Consider the following 18,684-nt stretch of genomic DNA (forward strand, 5'->3'; position numbering starts at 1 on the left):
AGCAGATTTGAATTGCTGTTTTGGGCAGTAGATAGGATCTTTGATCCAAGACACAACTTACATTTAACTAAAATGTTATTTTCTTTGTGCTTGACAAAAGAAAAGTAGTGAGAATATCTCCATGTTAAGCAACTCGGCTTCGGCTACGCCATGATGTCTTGTTAGTAAACACAGACACGCCCCCACGCCCCACACACACCCACACACAACGTAAAATAACGCAGTAACGCATCATGTAGTAACGGTAACTGAGTTACTGAATATAAAAAAAATAACGCGTCAGACTACTAGTTATCGCCGAATATAACGGCAGCACTGCATATACATATATACATATATATTTCTACATATGTATACACATACACATATATACATATCTACATATGTATACATTTATACATACGCACACATATACATATATATCTACATATATTTACATATATACATACACACACATACATATACATCTACATATATTTACACACACACACACACACACACACACACACACACACACACACACACACACACACACACACACACACACACACACACACACAAATAAATAAAAAACGTTTCATGTCCCATGAAAAATCGTCCGACCGGAACTTTCTAATAACTAAAGTTCCTTGAGTGAATAATGTAAACTCACTACACCGGTATGTTTTAGTGCTTTCATGGTGAGTTTACTGACAGATATAAGTAAGAACTTTACACTACTTTATATTAGAAATGGCAACAGCAGAGTATGAATGTTCCACAACAAGAAGATAGAGAAAAAGAAGAAGCTTATCGACTACTTATCGGCACAAACTACAAAGGTGGAAGAGCGCAATTTTTCAGGATTAATGCAGATCCCAAATACAGATCAGCAGGTACCAGAAGGTAAGAAAAGTTGCTTTTGCGTAATATTGCGAAACAAAACGCCAGATATGTCTTACCTTATACACACACCATAATGATACTCCTATGTTGAAGCACAGTACAATCCATCAAGTGGTGTGGCTTCATAGCTTACCAAAGTCATACTAAAACATTTTGATAGATTTTTGAGTGCCGTGTGTAATGTTCTATATTTTCAATGGGACATATAAAATGTTGGTGTTGTTTACTTAAGTCATATTGCAGTCTACACGTATCTCTTATGTGTGACTGCCATCATATTGCAGTCTACACGTATCATTTATCTTTGACTGCCATAAACTGGTCACACTTATTTCATCATGTACCAAATAAAATAGCTTCGAGGTCGGTAAGCAAAATCAGAAATATTCTGTACATTTGGCGCACCGGATTATAAGGCACACTGTCGAGTTTTGAGAAAAAAAAAATATTTTAAGTGCGCCAATAGTCTGAAAAATAAGTTCTTTGGACCTGATTAGGAACCAGTACTACATAATACCTGTCATCGGTTTACATCCCTAATCAGGACACTCCTAGTGTAAATGCAGCCAAGGACGACAGTTGCAGCTAAAAACCAAGGGTGAGCAGATCCAAATATCGACAGTATCGATGCCAACAGTAAGAGCGTATCAGATCAATTGATATTTTTAAGATTGAAATGTTTTTTTTTATTTATTTCCAAAGAAAAAGTCACAACAGGGAATGTATACGTCCTTGGACACCGAAAGGCTTCTGGTGATTTTTGCACGCTTTGCTCTTTTTTTTTTCTTCCACAAACTGTTATATGCAATAAAAGGGAATAACAACATTATTATCATTTTGTTGGTATTGTTTCATTTATGTGAAAAAAAATGTGTGTTGAAAACATTTCTCTAAGTAACATTATTGTGCTGTCTTTTGTTCTACAAACCCCGTTTCCATATGAGTTGGGAAATGGTGTTAGATGTAAATATAAACAGAATACAATGATTTGCAAATCATTTTCAAGCCATATTCAGTTGAATATGCTACAAAGACAACATATTTGATGTTCAAACTCATAAACTTTATTTTTTTTTGCAAATAATCATTAACTTTAGAATTTGATGCCAGCAACACGTGACAAAGAAGTTGGGAAAGGTGTCAATAAATACTGATAAAGTTGAGGAATGCTCATCAAACACTTATTTGGAACATCCCACAGGTGAACAGGCTAATTGGGAACAGGTGGGTGCCATGATTGGGTATAAAAGTAGATTCCATGAAATGCTCAGTCATTCACAAACAAGGATGGGGCGAGGGTCACCACTTTGTCAACAAATGCCTGAGCAAATTGTTGAACAGTTTAAGAAAAACCTTTCTCAAGCAGCTATTGCAAGGAATTTAGGGATTTCACCATCTACGCTCCGTAATATCATCAAAGGGTTCAGAGAATCTGGAGAAATCACTGCACGTAAGCAGCTAAGCCCGTGACCTTCCATCCCTCAGGCTGTACTGCATCAACAAGCGACATCAGTGTGTAAAGGATATCACCACATGGGCTCAGGAACACTTCAGAAACCCACTGTCAGTAACTACAGTTGGTCGCTACATCTGTAAGTGCAAGTTAAAACTCTCCTATGCAAGGCAAAAACCGTTTATCAACAACACCCAGAAACACCGTTGGCTTCTCTGGGCCTGAGCTCATCTAAGATGGACTGATACAAAGTGGAAAAGTGTTCTGTGGTCTGACGAGTCCACATTTCAAATTGTTTTTGGAAACTGTGGACGTCGTGTCCTCCGGACCAAAGAGGAAAAGAACCATCCGGATTGTTATAGGCGCAAAGTGTAAAAGTCAGCATGTGTGATGGTATGGGGGTGTATTAGTGGCCAAGACATGGGTAACTTACACATCTGTGAAGGCACCATTAATGCTGAAAGGTACATACAGGTTTTGGAACAACATATGTTGCCATCCAAGCAACGTTACCATGGACGCCCCTGCTTATTTCAGCAAGACAATGCCAAGCCATGTTGTACATCAACGTGGCTTCATAGTAAAAGAGTGCGGGTACTAGACTGGCCTGCCTGTAGTCCAGACCTGTCTCCCATTGAAAATGTGAAGCCTAAAATAGCAGAAGGGAGACCCCCGGACTGTTGAACAACTTAAGCTGTACATCAAGCAAGAATGGGAAAGAATTCCACCTGAGAAGCTTCAAAAATGTGTCTCCTCAGTTCCCAAACCTTTACTGAGTGTTGTTAAAAGGAAAGGCCATGTAACACAGTGGTGAACATGCCCTTTCCCAACTACTTTGGCACGTGTTGCAGCCATGAAATTCTAAGTTAATTATTATTTGCAAAAAAAAAATAAATGTATGAGTTTGAACATCAAATATGTTGTCTTTGTAGCATATTCAACTGAATATGGCTTGAAAATGATTTGCAAATCATTGTATTACGTTTATGTTTACATCTAACACAATTTCCCAACTCATATGGAAACGGGGTTCGTATTTAAAATCATCAACAAATTAAAGACCAAAAAAATAAAAAAATATTTAAATGATAACTAAATATTGGTGATCAGCAGTACTTGGGATTTAAATTCAGATAAAATTTGCAGCATTGCCCACCCCCTCTGAGAAGTAACCTGGTAGAAGGACTCTGGGGTAGATCCTTGGCCGACTCTTCATGACGGCGCAGTAGAAGGCGAAGTACACAGTGCTGGCCAGGAAAATACCGCAGCAAAGCGCGTAGACGTAGTCCAGATCTGAGGGGGGGGTGGGGGGGGGGTGGGGGGGGGGGGGGGGGTGGGGGGGGGGGGAACAACATTTTAGCTCCGAAATTGTCGATTGACAACCCAATTCAATATTTGCTTCTTTTATCCGAGGGGGTAAACACACGTACCGTAAAGACTGGCACCGTGGAAGACGCTGTCACCACATGATGAATGGCTCTTGATGTATAGGACGGGCGTGAAGCAGGACCCGTACAACACGCCTGACACCACAGCCAGCATGCAGCCTCTGAGGACAGCGTGACCGATGAAGTGTTTGTATCTTCTATATGTATGACTTGTTGTTCTTTTCACTTTTCAATTATTCCACACGTTTGACCTGTCGCTTCCAACCTTTTGCGTGTCAATCAACAAAACATTTCACGTGTTCCGAAACATGACTAATAGGCAGACCATCAAAAGGCATCCAAACACAGTGACGTGCTGTCAGGTGAGGCAGGTGAGCCTCACGTGCCATCATGGAAAGAAAAAACATTTAAAAAGAAAAGAAAAAAAAATTAAATTGTTATATGTATCCAGTGATTATACTATAAAGTTATTTTCCATTTAACTTCACCAGTTTTAGATTATTTTTATTCAAAATCGCTGAATTTTCACATTTGCCGTTCAAATACTGAGAAGAGACTTGCGGTGAGGCAGCAGCCAGTTGTGCCTCACCATGGATTGCGCAATGACTGGGCTAACTGCTGGCCTGCTGTGCAGTGAGACCGTATTGCTATATGAATGATATTATACATTTCCATAGTTTAGTTAGCTGAGGTATATAATGTGCAGTGTATTTTGTCAACAACTGTATGTGTGTAACGTATTTCTTGTGCTGAGCGATCATAAAACTGCTGCGAAGACGCACTGGGTGAGGCTTGCAGTTCTCCCGCCTCATGGTGGTAGAGGGCGCTAGTGATCCCAGTGATCATTCTTGACGACTACTCGGCTGCAGAAGAAGTGACAACAAGCAGCGATCGTTTATTTTTTCCTCTCGCCTGGACTTTTAACATGGAGGATTAAATATCTAAAATAAAACAGTTTTCTAAACTGGACTTTCAATGGAAGCAGGAGGTAATACTTAAAGGAAGATCTCCATCGAGACAGAGAGACTTTTAAAACTGAAGAAAGATAAAGAAGACTTCTATAAACAAGTTATCGATGCTTTTATTCAGAAGGAGCGGCGCATGGACTTCATTTATAAGTAAAAGGAAGACCATAATAACGTTTTTTTTATTAAATGTGCTTTTTTGTGTGCTACAGTTTGTATGTGTAAAGTTAAAGTTAAGTTAAAGTAGCAATGATTGTCACACACACACTAGGTGTAATGAAATTTGTCCTCTGCATTTGACCCATCCCCTTGTTCACCCCCTGGGAGGTGAGGGGAGCAGTGGGCAGCAGCGGCGCCGCGCCCGGGAATCATTTTTGGTGATTTAACCCCCAATTCCAAGCCTTGATGCTGAGTGGCAAGCAGGGAAGAATGCTGGTATGAGCTTTTAAACATAACCCGTTAACTGCTGCCAATCAAATGGTGAATAAGATACTCTTTATGTTTGTAAATGTGACTGTGATGAAGTCAGTGCCTCACCAGCCATCAACCTCACCACACGTCACTGTCCAAACCTCTACTGTAAACATCTCTAAAATCACCAATCATGCGTTCGACTGAAACAGAAATGTCCACAGTGCGGCCATTTTTTATTGGCCCTTGGCATATTTAAAGGACAACTGCACCATTTGGGGGAATTCTGATTATCGTTCACAATCGCTTTGTGAGACAATTAACACACGTCTTACTCTTTTGTGTATTTTAAGTTGTCAGTAAAATATGGCTCGTACTCAAAGGCTAACAATGTACGTAGCTAATGGCAGTCATCTATTCCGCCCACGAAGCCCTGAAAAAAACATCCAAAACCCGGCAACAATGCTTCATTTACGTGTCATAACATGCATTTTAACCAAGTATTAGCAACCCTTAACACCGTATGTTCTGGACTATAGAGTGCATCGATATACAAACCCCGTTTCCATATGAGTTGGGAAATTGTGTTAGATGTAAATATAAACGGAATACAATGATTTGCAAATCATTTTCAAGCCATATTCAGTTGAATATGCTACAAAGACAACATATTTGATGTTCAAACTCAAACTTTTTTTTTTTTTTTGCAAATAATTAACTTTGAATTTCATGGCTGCAACACGTGCCAAAGTAGTAGTTGTTCACCACTGTGTTACATGGCCTTTCCTTTTAACAACACTCAGTAAACGTTTGGGAACTGAGGAGACACATTTTTGAAGCTTCTCAGGTAGAATTCTTTCCCATTCTTGCTTGATGTACAGCTTAAGTTGTTCAACAGTCCGGGGGTCTCCGTTGTGCTATTTTAGGCTTCATAATGCGCCACACATTTTCAATGGGAGACAGGTCTGGACTACAGGCAGGCCAGTCTAGTACCCGCACTCTTTAACTATGAAGCCACGTTGATGTAACACGTGGCTTGGCATTGTCTTGCTGAAATAAGCAGGGGCGTCCATGGTAACGTTGCTTGGATGGCAACATATGTTGCTCCAAAACCTGTATGTACCTTTCAGCATTAATGGTGCCTTCACAGATGTGTAAGTTACCCATGTCTTGGGCACTAATACACCCCCATACCATCACACATGCTGCCTTTTACACTTTGCGCCTAGAACAATCCGGATGGTTCTTTTCCTCTTTGGTCCAGAGGACACGACGTCCACAGTTTCCAAAAACAATTTGAAATGTGGACTCGTCAGACCACAGAACACTTTTCCACTTTGCATCAGTCCATCTTAGATGAGCTCAGGCCCAGCGAAGCCAACGATGTTTCTGGGTGTTGTTGATAAACGGTTTTCGCCTTGCATAGGAGAGTTTTAACTTGCACTTACAGATGTAGCGACCAACTGTAGTTACTGACAGTGGGTTTCTGAAGTGTTCCTGAGCTCATGTGGTGATATCCTTTACACACTGATGTCACTTGTTGATGCAGTACAGCCTGAGGGATGGAAGGTCACGGGCTTAGCTGCTTACGTGCAGTGATTTCTCCACATTCTCTGAACCCTTTGATGATATTACGGAGCGTAGATGGTGAAATCCCTAAATTCCTTGCAATAGCTGCTTGAGAAAGGTTTTTCTTAAACTGTTCAACAATTTGCTCACGCATTTGTTGACAAAGTGGTGACCCTCGCCCCATCCTTGTTTGTGAATGGAATCTACTTTTATACCCAATCATGGCACCCACCTGTTCCCAATTAGCCTGTTCACCTGTGGGATGTTCCAAATAAGTGTTTGATGAGCATTCCTCAACTTTATCAGTATTTATTGCCACCTTTCACAACTTCTTTGTCACGTGTTGCTGGCATCAAATTCTAAAGTTAATGATTATTTGCAAAAAACATTTTTTTTATCAGTTTGAACATCAAATATGTTGTCTTTGTAGCATATTCAATTGAATATGGGTTGAAAAGGATTTGCAAATCATTGTATTCCGTTTATATTTACATCTAACACAATTTCCCAACTCATATGGAAACGAGGTTTGTAAGTACTCCGTGTGTGCGCGCTGCCGAACATGCTCCTTTGCTCGTAAAAACCAGCAATGTCACGACGTGACGACGACGCGCTGTCGTGCATGTTAAAATAAGGGATGGGGGATTGGTACTTTTTAGAGGCGGTATAGTACCGAATATGATTCATTAGTATCGCAGTACTATACTAATACCCGTAGAATGTACAACACTCGCATATTATCACCTATACAGAATTTGTAATATGTTTGTTTAAAAAAAGAAAGAAATAAAGGTGGCCCCTACTATCTAAAATCAATCTTTGGTGGAAAGAGTTTGAAGATCTCAATAAAAGCTGGACGAGCTAATCAAACCATCTTATCATAGTTAAGGTCTGAAGGCTTACACAAGGCGCCTGCTCTTGGGTGCGATGTAGTCCATCCAGAACTCTGAGGACCTCGGTCTATAGCTGCCGGAGCTTGTTCCCTACAAAAAGAAAGCGAGTGTAGCGAAATGATGGTCCTGATATCTTTGAGGAGAAGATGAATGACGTGTACCAACCCCGTCGATGAGTAATGGAACCATCTCAGGGTTGGGATGGAGCTGCACGTCCGTTTTCACAAAGAAAAAGATGAGCCCGCTAGAACATAAAAAACAAGCATGTTTTAATTTGGTTAAATGTAGAGATGATCCCATCAAGGTTTTAAGCTGCCAGTGTCGATCATCCATGAGTGAGATCAGTCAATCTAATTACTTTCCTATCTTTTATACACCGATACCATACTAGGTGTCGACCCCCCCGCCCCGCACTTTACATTGAAGCTTTAGAGCAGGGGTGTCAAACTCAAATACAGAGTAGGCCAAAATGTAAAACTGAACAAAGCCGCGGGCCAAGGTTGAACAAATTAACCTTTTAATAAGGACCCAAAAACGTTTTGCATTGAATATTGAACAAGCAAGACTTATATAACTTTATAGCGACATGCAAAATACAGTTTCAAATAATAATAAAAAAATATCAATGGCATATCAAATACAATTTAAATAAAAATGTAATGCCTCTTTTCTATTTGCAGCCTTCTGAGGTAAATATCAACATTAACTTTTTCCACAGGCTAATACATTTGAAAATAAAATAATGAATAAAACAACCATTCAGGACTTTAAACTGCTCAGTTTGCAACACACTGATCTAATCTAATGTGTCCAAGCCAGATACCTGACATCTTTTCTTGGATGCTAGTTCATTAATGTCGGGGCTCAGGCTTTGAGCTGCGGCAACCTTCATTATCTAACGAAAGTGTTCATCAGTCATTATATCTCGTCCACCCGGACCACAGTCTTGGGGGCGTGCCTTAAATGCACTGCCTTTAACGTACTCTACGAGCTGTCGTAACGTCCGCTTTTCATCCATTCCAACAACGTGCCGGCCCAGTCACAAGATAACACACGTAAATGCAACGCATACTTCATCAACAGCGATACAGGTCACACTGAGGGTGCCAGTATAAAAAACGTTAACACTGTTAGAAATTTACGCCACACTGTAAATCCACACCAAACAAGAATGACAAACACATTTCGGGACAACATTCACACCGTAACACAACATAAACACAACAGAACAAATACCCAGGATCCTTTGCAGCACTAACTCTTCCGGGACGCTACAAAATACACCCCCGCTACCACCCCCCCCCACACACACACACACACACACACACTTGTAGCGTCCCGGAAGAGTTAGTGCTGCAAAGGGTTCTGGGTATTTCAATCAATCAATCAATCAATGTTTATTTATATAGCCCTAAATCACAAGTGTCTCAAAGGGCTGCACAAGCCACAACGACATCCTCGGTACAAAGCCCACATAAGGGCAAGGAAAAACTCACCCTAGTGGGACGTCGATGTGAATGACTATGAGAAACCTTGGAGAGGACCGCATATGTGGGTAACCCCCCCCCCTCTAGGGGAGACCGAAAGCAATGGATGTCGAGTGGGTCTGACATAATATTGTGAGAGTCCAGTCCATAGTGGATCCAACATAATAGTAAGAGTCCAGTCCATAGTAAATCTAACATAATAGTGTGAGAGTCCAGTCCATAGTGGATCTAACATAATAGTAAGAGTCCAGTCCATAGTGGATCCAACATAATAGTAAGAGTCCAGTCCATAGTGGATCTAACATAATAGTAAGAGTCCAGTCCATAGTAAATCTAACATAATAGTGTGAGAGTCCAGTCCATAGTGGATCTAACATAATAGTAAGAGTCCAGCCCATAGTAAATCTAACATAATAGTGTGAGAGTCCAGTCCATAGTGGATCTAACATAATAGTAAGAGTCCAGTCCATAGTGGATCCAACATAATAGTAAGAGTCCAGTCCATAGTGGATCCAACATAATAGTAAGAGTCCAGTCCATAGTGGGGCCAGCAGGAGACCATCCCGAGCGGAGACGGGTCAGCAGCGCAGAGATGTTCCCAGCCGATGCACAGGCGAGCGGTCCACCCCGGGTCCCGACTCTGGACAGCCAGCACTTCATCCATGGCCACCGGACCTGTGCCTCCCCCCTCCACAAGGAAGAGGGGAGCAGAGGAGAAAAGAAAAAAACGGCAGATCAACTGGTCTAACAGGGGGGCTATTTAAAGGCTAGAGTATACAAATGAGTTTTAAGATGGGACTTAAATGTTTCTACTGAGGTAGCATCTCTAATTGTTACCGGGAGGGCATTCCATAGTACTGGAGCCCCAATAGAAAACGCTCTATAGCCCGCAGACTTTTTTTAGGCTCTGGGAATCACTAATAAGCTGGCCCCCAAAACAGAACTGGTTTTGCAGGTGGAGGCCATTTCAAGATCCTCCCTCTTGATCTTTTTTAACTGTTTTTCCACAAGTGTTGGCTTTAGCTAGAGTCATTATCACGAGGCGAGGCGATTTCTTAACCCTCCTGAAGTTGCGCAGATTGTCCTACTCCTCCAGGATGGCACATCCATGCGTGCTGTTGCAAGAAGATTTGATGTGTCTCCCAGTACAATATCCAGAGCATGGAGGAGATTCCAGGAGACAGGCAGTTACTCTAGGAGAGCTGTACAGGGCCATAGATGGTCCTCATCCCATCAGCAGGACCGATATCTGCTGCTTTGTGCAAGGAGGAACAGGTTGAGCACTGGCCGAGCCCTACAGAATGACCTCCAGCAGGCTACTGGTGTGAATGTGTCTGCCCAAACAGTCAGAAACAGACTTCACGAGGGTGGCCTCAGGGCACGACGTCCTGTAGTGTGCCCTGTGCTCACTGCTCACAACCGTGGAGCTCGATTGGCATTTGCCATAGAACACCAGAATTGGCAAGTCCGTCACTGGCGCCCTGTGCTTTTCACAGATGAGAGCAGGTTTACCCTGAGCACCTGTGATGGACGTGAAAGGGTCTGGAGAAGCCAAGGAGAGCGCTATGCTGCCTGCAACATCATTCAGCATGACCCGTTCGGTGGTGGGTCAGTGATGGTCTGGGGAGGCATTTCCATGGAGGGACCAACAAACCTCTACAGGCTAGAGAACGGCAGTCTGACTGCCATTAGGTATCAGGATGAAATCCTTGCACCCATGGTCAGACCCTACGCTGGTGCAGTAGGTCCTGGGTTCCTCCTGGTCCACGACAATGCCCGGCCTCATGTGGCAAGAGTATGCAGACAGTATCTGGAGGATGAAGGAATTGACACAATTGAATGGCCCTCACCATCACCTGATCTAAAGCCCATAGAACACCTCTGGGACATAATGTTTGGGTCCATCAGACGCCGCCAGGTTGCTCCTCAGACTTTACAGGAGCTCACTGATGCTCTTAGACAGATCTGGGAGGACATCCCACAAGACAGCATCCGTGGTCTCATTAGGAGCATGCCGCCACCTTGTCAAGCATGCATAGAAGCACGTGGGGGCCACACAAGATATTGAAAATAATTTTTAAGGTGCAGAAATGGAATTTAGGCAAAATGGACGAGCCTGCCACGTCATTTTTTCACTTTGATTTTTGGGGTGTCTATATACTAAGCCCTCTGTAGGCTGAAAACTTTTATTTCCATCAAAAGATGTGGCATCCTTTTGTTCCTGAGACATTAAACTGTCCATATCAGTATAGATATCACACATTTTTTTTTTCACCATTGAAATCTGATGTGTTTTCAAAGTGTTCCTTAATTCTTTTTAGCAGTGTATATAGCGAAAATGACTTAAAGTCTTGTGTCACTGGCGTGTTTATGCCATTTATAACATTACATACTGGGACTTGTGTAGAGACGGTCTCAGCTCACGTTGCTCACGGCGGCCATCTTCCGAGAAATTACTCACTCTTAACTGCATATATGAATACTGAACAAGAACAACATTGTTATGTTATGTTATGTTATGTTATGTTAACTGCATATATGAATGCTGAACAAGAACAACATTGTTATGTTATGTTATGTTGTTATGTTAACTGCATATATGAATGCTGAACAAGAACAACATTGTTATGTAATGTTATGTTAACTGCATATATGAATGCTGAACAAGAACAACATTATGTGCACAATAGAACAATGGCAGTGAATAATGAGGACAAAGTCAAGTAAACTGGTGTGGTGAATTATGTCCTTAAAGCAGTGGTTCTTAACCTTGTTGGAGGTACCGAACCCCATCAGTTTCATATGCGCATTCACCCAACCCGAACCGTAATCATAAAATGATGTTATTATATTAAAGGCCTACTGAAATGCAATTTTCTTATTTAAACGGGGATAGCAGGTCCATTCTATGTGTCATACTTGATCATTTCGCGATATTGCCATATTTTTGCTGAAAGGATTTAGTAGAGAACATCGACGATAAAGTTTGCAACGTTTGGTCGCTGATAAAAAAGCCTTGCCTGTAGCGGAAGTAGCAGACGAGTAGCGTGACGTCACAGGTTGTGGAGCTCCTCACATCCAAACATTGTTTACAATCATGGCCACCAGCAGCCAGAGCCATTCGGACCGAGAAAGCGACGATTTCCCCATTAATTTGAGCCAGGATGAAAGATTTGTGGATGAGGAAAGTGAGAGTGAAGGACTAGAGGGCAGTGGGAGCCATTCAGATCTGTGAGAGGCGGGTGGGACCTGATATTCAGCTGGGAATGACTAAAACAGTAAATAAACACAATATACTCTATTAGCCACAACACAACCAGGCTTGTATTTAATATGCCACAAATTAATCCCGCATAACAAACACCTCCCCCGTCCCGTCCATATAACCCGCCAATACAACTCAAACACCTGCACAACACACTCAATCCCACAGCCCAAAGTACTGTTCACCTCCCCAAAGTTCATACAGCACATATATTTACCCAAAGTCCCCAAAGTTGCGTACGTGACATGCACATAGCGGCACGCACGTACAGGCAAGCGATCAAATGTTTGGAAGCCGCAGCTGCATGCGTACTCACGGTACCGCGTCTGCGTATCCAACTCAAAGTCCTCCTGGTAAGAGTCTCTGTTGTCCCAGTTCTCCACAGGCCAATGGTAAAGCTCGACTGTCATCTTCCGGGAATGTAAACAATGAAACCGGATGTCTTATCCGGCACAACAGTCAAGGGGTGCATTCTACGGCGGGGGTGCGTTATCCGGCACAACACCTGCCGCAATACACCGCTTCCCACCTACAGCTTTCTTCTTTGATGTCTCCATTGTTCATTGAACAAATTGCAAAAAGATTCACCAACACAGATGTCCAGAATACTGTGGAATTTTGCGATGAAACAGACGACTTAATAGCTGGCCACCATGCTGTCCTAAAATGTCCTTTACAATCTGTGACGTCACGCGCAGGCGTCATCATACCGAGACGTTTTCAGCAGGATATTTCGCGCGAAATTTAAAATTGCACTTTAGTAAGCTAACTTGGCCGTATTGGCATGTGTTGCAATGTTAAGATTTCATCATTGATACATAAACTATCAGACTGTGTGGTCGCTAGTAGTGGCTTTCAGTAGGCCTTTAAAGAAATACTAATAAAAGGTATATTTTACAAACAAAAAGTTACAGGAATGTACACATGATCCCATGTTTACATCTCATTGTGCAACATGTGAATGTTTTAGTGGGAACTAAATGCGATATCTGAAAGGAGTACACACTATTTCCAAAGTAGAACCCCCCACCCAGACATATAATACTAGTACACAGCTTATGAAAAACAATACGCTATAGTCATTGTAAGTGGGCCAAAACACTTATATTAGAAAATTATCTCATGGAAATGACTGCTGTCATTTGATTATAATAATAAAACATTGAACTTTTTATTTAGTCAGGTTTGGGACAGGTGTGCTGCAGGTCTGACGTCGCTCACATGTGCTCCACTGAATGCTCAAGGAATTGTTTGTGTTTGCTCACACATGGAAAATTAGAGGGAACATTGTTTGGGGGTATCCATAATACGCCGACAGGGAGAAGTTTTTATTTACACAATGAGTCGGGCGTGTCTTGACCTCCGCGCCGGAGGCTCTGCCGAACCCCTGAGGCCGACTCACCAAACCCCTAGGGTTCGATCGAACTCAGGTTAAGAACCACTGCCTTAAAGCAACCGCTACAATACAATATTTAGACACACATACACATTGGCCGCCCAGACACTTTTTTTTCTATCAATCCCCTCCAACCCCGAGTCAAAATATTTGCCCAGCTCTGTTCTAGTGTCATCCTACATGGTGTGTGTAGCATCCTACATGGTGTGTGTAGCTCTGTTCTAGTGTCATCCTACATGGTGTGTGTAGCTCTGTTCTAGTGTCATCCTACATGGTGTGTGTAGCTCTGTTCTAGTGTCATCCTACATGGTGTGTGTAGCATCCTACATGGTGTGTGTAGCTCTGTTCTAGTGTCATCCTACATGGTGTGTGTAGCATACTGAGCCATTCATTTTCCTCTACACCTCCGCTAACAATGGGACTTGGAATAAATTGACTGTTTTTCCTCCATGGTGGTGAGGATTAGAATCTTGGAAGCGGCTTCTCGACGACACACACCCTCCTGGAATTCCCGCACACGCACACTTACACACACACACACCTCCTGCGTGTGTGCAATAAGGAATAAAGAAATGTATTTGCGTCCCTATTGAAGGCATCTTCCAGGTGAGTGCCACCTGGAGCCATGTAAACACTGGCACAAAGCTGCGGTAAAATCAACTCATATTTCATTTTTTTAACTCACTTGAAGTGTTTTGTCAAGAGGAATTTTTGTTCTATTTTTGGCCAAAGAAAACGATCCGAAGTCGTTTTTATTCTTGGGAATGGATTTCCCTCCATGCGGCCCCTGAGCTAAAAGGAGTTTGACAACCCAGCTTTAAAGACACTTGAATCCCTTTAAAGGGGAACATTATCACAATTTCAGAAGGGTTGAAACCATTAAAAATCAGTTCCCAGTGGCTTATTTTATTTTTCAAATTTTTTTCAAAATGTTACCCATCATGCAATATCCCTAAAAAAAGCTTCAAAGTGCCTGATTTTAACCATCGTTATATACACCCGTCCATTTTCCTGTGACGTCACATAGTGATGCCAATACAAACAAACAGCAAGGTATAGCGACATTAGCTCGGATTCAAACTCGGATTTCAGCGGCTTAAGCGAAATTGAAGAAGAAACTGAAGCTATTGAGCCATATCGGTTTGAACCGTATGCAAGCGAAACCCACGAAAACGACACGACAGCCAGCGACACGGGAGAAAGCGAGGACGAATTTGGCGATCGCCTTCTAACCAACGATTGGTATGTGTTTGTTTTTAAGTGTTGTAATGTTTTTAAGCTAAATTATTGGTAAACACAGTTTATGTATAATAATTTACGTAAAACCGCGAGTAATGAATAAAGTTTTCATCAATTAATATATTTTGTAGACATACCCTCATCCGCTCTCTTTTCCTGAAAGCTGATCTGTCCAGTTTTGGAGTTGATGTCAGCAGGCCAGGGAAGCTAGGGTCGATATTCTTCTCTTGATCATCTTCGGTGGCTTAAGGCAGTGGTTCTCAAATGGGGGTACTCGTACCCCTAGGGGTACTTGAAGGTATGCCAAGGGGTACTTAAGATTTTTTTTTAATATTCTAAAAATAGCAACAATTCAAAAAATCCTTTGTAAATATAAATAAAAACCTATCTTTTTTATCCAAATAGTTCAAGAATGACCACTAAAAATTAGCAATATTTTGCACTGTTATACAATTTAATAAATCAGAAACTGATGACAGTGCTGTATTTTACTTCTTTATCTCTTTCTTTCAACCAAAAATGCTTTGCTCTGATTAGGGGGTACTTGAATTAAAAAACATTTCACAGGGGGTACATCACTGAAAAAAGGTTGAGAACCACTGGCTTAAGGGACGGTGTGAGCCAAGACATCCAGGGGGTTTAGCTCGCTCGTCTGCGAGAACAAACTGCCGCCATTGCTTGCCGTGCTAGCGAGGTCCTTTGTCCCTGAATTGCTCACACACTCCGGCAGATTCAATGGGGGTCTGGCGGCAGATTTCTTTGACTTTATGGTTGTAAATGCATCTGCTTTGAGTGTCGCAGGATATCCACACATTCTTGCCATCTCTGTCGTAGCGTAGCTTTCGTCTGTAAAGTGTGCGGAACAAACGACTGACCATTTTCGTCGGCTTTCCCCACACCCTCGTATTTTGAACAACATTCGTCCAATTTCTTGCCACTTTGGCATCTTTGGGCCACTGGTGCAACTTGAATCCGTCCCTGTTGGTGTTGTTACACCCTCCGACAACACACCGACGAGGCATGATGTCTCCAAGGTACGGAAAACAGTCGAAAAAACGGAAAATAACAGAGCTGATTTGACTCGGTGTTTGAGAAAATGGCGGATTGCTTCCTGATGCGACGTCACATTGTGACGTCATCGCTCCGAGAGCGAATAATAAAAAAGGCGTTTAATTTGCCAAAATTCACCCATTTGGAGTTCGGAAATCGGTTAAAAAAATATATGGTCTTTTTTCTGCAACATCAAGGTATATATTGACGCTTACATAGGTCTGGTGATAATGTTCCCCTTTAAGCTCTTGCACTATTTTTTACCCTTAAAAAGTTTGTCAAAATAAATATCATCAGAACATTTGCATTGTTTGTGTTCAATTACAGTGTGTGTATCCTAAACATTCCTGCCACAATATCACACCTGGGCAAATTAAGGCCCGGGGGGCCACATGCGGCCCGCTGGACATTCACAAATCATTTTTTTTAGATCTTTAAGATGTAAAGTGTAGCTGCCATGATGATGTGCACTCATGTTTTATAATGACCGTAAGTCTTCAACTATATAAAGTATTTCAATGGTTGGAATCTGCGCTTTGGGATGATATACCAGTTGCTATGGTCATCTAATTAGTTGCTATGGTCATCTAATTAGTTCCTATGGTCATCTAATTAGTTACTATGGTCATCTAATTAGTTACTATGGTAATATAATTAGTTACTATGGTAATATAATTAGTTCCTATGGTCGTCTAATTAGTTACTATGGTCATGTAATGAGTTCCTATGGTCATCTAATTAGTTACTATGGTCATCTAATTAGTTACTATGGTAATATAATTAGTTACTATGGTCATCTAATTAGTTACTATGGTCATCTAATTAGTTACTATGGTAATATAATTAGTTACTATGGTCATCTAATTAGTTACTATGGTCATGTAATTAGTTACTATGGTCATGTAAGTCACAGCAGCTCAGACGAGGCACCAAGCAGTGAGGGTGGGAAGCGTTTTCACAGACGCAAAAGGAGATTTTCACAACAAAGTTCTAAAGCTTAGTGATATATCAGATTGTAGGTGGGTTTATTTTGTACCCTTTGCATTCATATTTCACTGTTTGTTGCATTTTTGTTGCGTTTCACTTGATAGTAAAATATGTCGATGGAAAGGGGGTGTGACATTCATATCTTGTCAATATTCAGTGTTTTATCGTTCATAGAAAAAAATTAAAATTCCATTACGTTTTTAAGGCGGTCTGTCATAACGTTTTTTGGCATTCAATCAGACATTATTGTGAGGTTTTGTATTAGTGTTCCTAAAAATAGACATACCGGCCCCCAGACAAATTTTTTTCTCTAAATGTGGCCCCCGAGTCAAAATAATTGCCCAGGCCTGCACTATATGTTACACACTTGTTTTTTACAAAAGCCAAAACCAGTGAAGTTGGCACATTGTTTAAATGGCAAAAAAAAAAAAAAAGAATACAATGATTTTCAACCTATATTTAATTGAATAAACTGCAAAGACAAGATAATTAATGCTTGAACGGGAAATGATTACATATTTTTTGCAAATATTAGCTCATTTGGGATTTGATGCCTGCAACATGTTTCAAAAAAGCTGGTACAAGTGGCAAAAAGGACTGAGAAAAGTTGAGGAATGCTCATCAAAGACTTATTTGGAACATCCCACAGGTGAATGGGCTAATTGGGAACAGGTGGGTGCCATGATTGGGTATAAAAACAACTTCCCAAAAAATGCTCAATCATTCACAAACAAGGACGGGGCGAGGGTCACCACTTCGTGAACAAGTGAAGTGAAGTGAATTATATTTATATAGCACTTTTCTCAAGTGACTCAAAGCGCTTTTACATAGTGAAACCCAATATCTACCGTATTTTTCGGACTACAAGTCGCAGTTTTTTTCATAGTTTGGCCGGGGGTGCGACTTATACTCAGGAGCGACTTATGTGTGAAATGATCAACACATTATAATATTATTGATGTCATTGACGTAAGAGACTAGACGTATAAGATTTCATGGGATTTAGTGACAGATTGTATAGCATGTTCTATATGTTATAGTTATTTGAATGACTCTTACCATAATATGTTACGTTAACATACCAGTTGGTTATTTATGCCTCATATAACGTACACTTATTCAGCCTGTTGTTCACTATTCTTCATTTATTTTAAATTGCCTTTCAAATGTCTATTCTTGCTGTTGGTTTTTATCAAATACATTTCTCCAAAAAATGCGACTTATACTCCAGTGCGACTTATATATGGTTTCTTCCTTCTTTATTATGCATTTTCGGCCGGTGCGACTTATAGTCCGAAAAATATGGTAAATTACATTTAAATCAGTGTGGGTGGCACTGGGAGCAGGTGGGTAAAGTGTCATGCCCAAGGACACAACGGCAGTGACTAGGATGGTGGAAGCGGGGGTCGAACCTGGAACCCTCAAGTTGCTGGCACGGCCGCTCTACCAACCGAGCTATACCTCCCAACAACAACAACAAATTGTCCAACAGTTTAAGAACAACATTTCTCAAGCAGCTATTGCAAGGAATTTAGGGATTTCACCATCTACGATGCGTAATATCATCAAAAGGAGAATCTGGAGAAATCACTGCACGTAACATTAAATGCCCGTGACTTTCGATCTCTCATCAAAAAGCGACATCGGTGTGTGAAGGATATCACCACATGGGCTCAGGAACACTTCAGAAAACCAC

At 41.3% G+C, this 18,684-nt stretch overlaps 1 protein-coding gene across 1 annotated transcript in view; it reads right to left on the bottom strand.

Annotated features, from left to right (window-relative positions):
• The window catches only part of LOC133615040 (transmembrane protein 144-like), a 47,578-nt gene that overhangs the window by 18,513 nt on the left and 10,381 nt on the right, over positions 1-18,684 (bottom strand). The window contains exons 6-9 of the mRNA XM_061973376.1: positions 7,730-7,808; positions 7,575-7,654; positions 3,769-3,887; positions 3,512-3,631 (exon numbers count right to left, since the gene is read on the bottom strand). Coding sequence (XP_061829360.1) covers positions 3,512-3,631; positions 3,769-3,887; positions 7,575-7,654; positions 7,730-7,808 — 398 coding nt within the window. The remainder of the gene's footprint in view (positions 1-3,511; positions 3,632-3,768; positions 3,888-7,574; positions 7,655-7,729; positions 7,809-18,684) is intronic.

Source organism: Nerophis lumbriciformis, linkage group LG22, assembly GCF_033978685.3.
Source record: "Nerophis lumbriciformis linkage group LG22, RoL_Nlum_v2.1, whole genome shotgun sequence".
Classification (NCBI taxonomy): domain Eukaryota; kingdom Metazoa; phylum Chordata; class Actinopteri; order Syngnathiformes; family Syngnathidae; genus Nerophis; species Nerophis lumbriciformis.